The sequence below is a fragment of the Olea europaea genome, chromosome 3 (genome assembly GCF_002742605.1).
Source record: "Olea europaea var. sylvestris chromosome 3, O_europaea_v1, whole genome shotgun sequence".
NCBI lineage: Eukaryota > Viridiplantae > Streptophyta > Magnoliopsida > Lamiales > Oleaceae > Olea > Olea europaea.
Window position 1 is genome coordinate 19,243,945 of NC_036239.1, and position 4,472 is coordinate 19,248,416.

General features: G+C 31.1%; 1 protein-coding gene across 1 annotated transcript; it reads left to right on the forward strand.

The window, feature by feature from the left end:
• The first annotated feature begins 17 nt into the window (after positions 1–17).
• Positions 18–1,528, forward strand: LOC111391818. The gene is made up of 3 exons (XM_023017085.1): positions 18–543; positions 617–861; positions 928–1,528. The coding sequence occupies exons 1-3, from the start codon at positions 144–146 to the stop codon at positions 1,354–1,356; spliced, it is 1,074 nt and encodes a 357-aa protein (XP_022872853.1). The 5' UTR covers positions 18–143; the 3' UTR covers positions 1,357–1,528.
• The last annotated feature ends 2,944 nt before the right edge of the window (positions 1,529–4,472 follow it).

The following is a 4,472-nucleotide window of genomic DNA, read 5'->3' on the forward strand; positions in this document are numbered from 1 at the left end:
CATCAAAATGTTTTTTAGGAGAGATAACTGTGTTTAAAGGTGATTTAGATGGGGGACTAAGGTTTCCTCTCCATCCCTTCCTGAAATCTCTCCTGGTCAAACACAATCTTACCCCTGGCCAGATAGTTCCTAATGGGTGGCGAATGTTGGTGTACTTTTTACTGGTTTGCCTGAAGAATGATATTTCACCCTCTGTTAAGTTATGTAGGCTAGTCTTTGATATGAGATATCTAGCTGGATTAAAGCATTTTGTATATTTAACATGTAAACAAAACTTCAAAGTTCCCATATGTCCGAGCTCAAATAAGAGGTGGAAAAGAAGGTTTTTTTACATCTGTCCTAAGGTAGGTGAGTTCTCATTCCCCAACAAATGGGGTTACCCCGACGTGTCCAAATTCAACCGGTCTGTAACATGTGCTGCTTCTTTAAAACAAGAGCTTGATAAGCTCGTAAGGCTTGAACCACTTGGGGAAAAGATGTCTCAGGTGTTAACTGGTGATATGCTCATGTCTGTCGGGCTCGGGCATCATGATTGTGCTGAGGGTAGATCTCGATACCTATATTATTTTATTTTCTTATTTATGTCGTGAGGCTTTTGACTTAATCCATTGTGCAGGCATGGATTTTGATGCCTCGTATGTTTTCAAGATGGCTAGAGAAAAGTTTACGGCACCTGGTGCTTCCTCTCCTTCAGGGAGAAAGAGGGCTGCAATTAGCTCACCGGATGTGCCTTCGCCTCAAAATCCATCAACTTCACCCCAACCATCAGTTGTTGGTTGTGTTGATATTGAGTTAAAGAAGAGCTTAGAACAGAAGTCCCTGGAAGAGAGTCGTCAAGGACTCTTGATGGAGATATCTCGGGTAAGTTCCCTCCTAGCCTACTTTGTCGTTTTGACATCTCAAGTGCTTATCCTATCATAATCACAGGTGGCGACCTTCGGGGTATCACTATACGAGCGGGCAAAGGATGCTGAGAAAAGAGCCAGAAAGGCGGAGGAGGAGTTCCTCGAAAAGGGTGTCCAAGTTGAGCGATTAATGGTGGAGAGGGCGAAGACATCGGTGGAAATACAAAATAAAGACTACGAGTTGCATGATATGAAAAAGGCTTTGACGGAGTTGGAGCGAAAGGTGGCTTCACATGACGTTTCTCTGTCTGATGCTGTATCAATTTACAAGAAGACAAATGAATTTAAGGAAACCTTGGCCATGTATGGGTCAAAATCATATCTCTTGGCACTTGACCATGTCAAGGCTTGGCTCAGGCAGAGCCATCCGACCATTGATCCTGCTGAACTGGAGGTATTTCTGTCCACACTTGATGTTGGGTCTAGGTCCCCTGGGGGTGATGAAATGTGAGACGGCAATGTGATACCTATGACTCTGCTTCTATGTGCTTTTGGTTATGTTTTGATGAATGTCGCCATTGTAAAGGGGAGAGAGACTCTCTTAACTTTAGGCAATGGAGATAAAAACTCTCAGAATGTTCTCATTTCCTGTTATAACCACTTTCAATATTCATTACTAATGTTTGCCGAGTTACTTAATTCACAACGTGATTACTATTAATCTTGAATTTATACTTATTATTCACAAATTCTAATTCTCATTTGCATCTGATAAACAAGAATTGCTGTTTAAGGTTCAATAATGGAGCTTCCATTCTATCAAGTCCCTGTTCGGCCTCCATTTTATTAAAAAATTTATTTTTTAAAAATTTATTTTTAATAAAATAATTTTACATGTAAAATGAAACATTTTTCTACTTTTTAATCATATATTCTTCAAAACATCACTATTATAAAACTTCTTGCAAAAAATGGGGCTTAAACACACCTTAGTAGTCATTTAAATTTTAAGAGAATTAAAAACGAAAAAGAAAAAGAAAAAGAAAAAGAAAAAAAGGCTCCCTTATTTTGGCATAAATTAAAAGTTGATCAAAGTTTAAATCCAATCAATTAGTTTTAACAATATTTTATTTATTTATTTATTTGAAATTTATTTGTACTTCTTCAAAATTTTGGGAGTATAGTTACAAGTTATTCTTTATTCTTTATTTTTGTTTTATTTAAATAAGAGGTATATTCGTTATTTTACAATTTTTAATTAAAAAAATGGATGAAAATGATGATTTTCGTAAGGTACTTAGCACAAAACATATTTACCTTTTAATGATATTGTGCAAAACATCTTTACTTTTCATTTTTTAGCATTTTCACATTTCATTGCGGAAAATGTCATTTTCATTCAATTTCTCAATAAAAAATATAAAATGACAAATATATCATCCTATTTAAATAAAATAACAAAATAAAATAAAAATTAAAGAATGAATTGCAATTATACTCTCAAACTTTTAAAAAATTACAATTGAGTTCAAATAAATTATTAAAAGGGTAATTAGCACAAAATATCTATACGTTTCAATATTATTGTGCAAAACGTTAATTCATTTTCTTTTTTTCTTTTTTTATAATTTTCACCCTTATTTTTACGTTTCAATGCAAAAATCATCATTTCCATTCATTTTTTCAATTAAAAGCTGTAAAATGACGAATATAATTACCTATTTAAGTAGAACAAAATAAAGAAAAAAATAAAGAACAAATTGCAACTATATTCCCAAAATTTTCAAAAAAAGGTATAAATAAATTTCAAATAAATAATTAAAAAAAATCACTTTCTTTTTCAAATTATTTGTTTTAAATTTAGTTTTACTTTATTTTGAAAAAATTTGATAATATAGTTGCAATATGTTCTGTATTTTTCTTTTATTTAAATAAAGTAGTATATCCATCATTTTATAGCTTTTAATTAAGAAAATTGATAAAAATGATGTTTTCAACAAGATAATGGGAAAATAAGAATGAAAATGTCAAAAAATGAAAGGTATGGATATTTTGCACAATAATATTGAAATGAAGTGACGTGTTGTGCTAATTACTCTTTTAGTAATTTATTTAGATTCATTTGCATTTTTTTTAAATTGAGAGTATAATTGCAATTTGTTCTTCAATTTTTATTTTTAATTTTGTTTTATTTAAATAGGAGGCTATTTTTGTCATTTTAATTTTTTTTTATTGAAAAATTTGATGAAAATGACAATTTTTTAGTAATAAAAGGTGAAAATAGATGTGAAAATGTAAAAAAAGAAAGGCAATGACTTTTTGCGCTACTTATCCATTTTCACAATGAAATGTGAAAATAAATGTGAAAATTCAAAAAAAAAAAGTAGAGATGTTTTGTAATATAAGTTGAAAGGTATGAACATTTTGTGTTAATTACCCTTTTAAAAATTTATTCGGATTCGTTTACAGTTTTTCAAAAATATAATTGCAATTTGTTCTTAATTTTTCTTTTTTTTTATTTAAATAGGATGGTATGTTTGTCATTTTATAATTTTTTATTGTGAAATTAGATAAAAATGACCATTTCTGCAATAAAAAGTGAAAATAGAGGTGAAAATGTTAAAAAATGAAAAGTAAAAATATTTTGCACAATAACATTGAAAATGTAAATACTTTTTGTACTAAATATCCATTTTCGCAATGAAATGTGAAAATTCAAAATAAATAAATAAAAGGTATGGACGTTTTGAATAATAATATTGAAAGGCATGGACGTTTCGTGCTAATTATCTTTTTAATAATGTATTTGGATGAATATTTATAGTTTTTTAAAAAGTTTGGAAGTATAATTACAATTTGTTCTTTAATTTTTTTTATTTGTTTTATTTAAATAGCAGGATATATTTATTATTTTACATTTTATTATTGAGAAATTGAATGAAAAAGACATTTTTCTGCAATGCAATATGAAAATAGGGGTAAAAATGTCAAGAAATAAAAAACATGAACTTTTGCAATACAATATGAATATAGGGGTGAAAATGTCAAGAAATAAAAAACATGAACTTTTGCACAATAACCTTAAAAGCTGCCCTTCTTGATATTATTCACAGAATATAATTTCTCTTTCATCCATAAAAAGAGGAAAGAGGAAAAAGGTTCAGAAATTCCCGCCAGATATCCACATGAGATCTATCCCTGCCCTCACACTCTCCATCGAAATCGCGTTTAATTGGCTCCTCTGAACCATCGCGATTTCATGAATAGCCAATCGTCATTCTTGGAATAATAAATTTCCGCCTATAAAATCCACCGAATATCACCATTACCTTCAGACCTCCTAGATTTTCACCATTTTTTTGGCTTTTTTCGTCTGTTTGGTGGAGGTTTTCTCGGGGAATCACCCCGAACATAACCCTTCGTTTAAGGATTCAGAAGATCCAAATAAACAATAATGAGGAATACCATCGCCTCCACATTGCCACACTGGTGGCTGGTGTCATGCTTCAGCGTCCTCCTCCTCACCACCCACTCCGCAGCACAAGAAGATATCGTGAAAGACGTCACAAATGGCGTGAAATACGATTACACCAAATTCTACAACTTTACCAACCAGTTAGTCTCTAA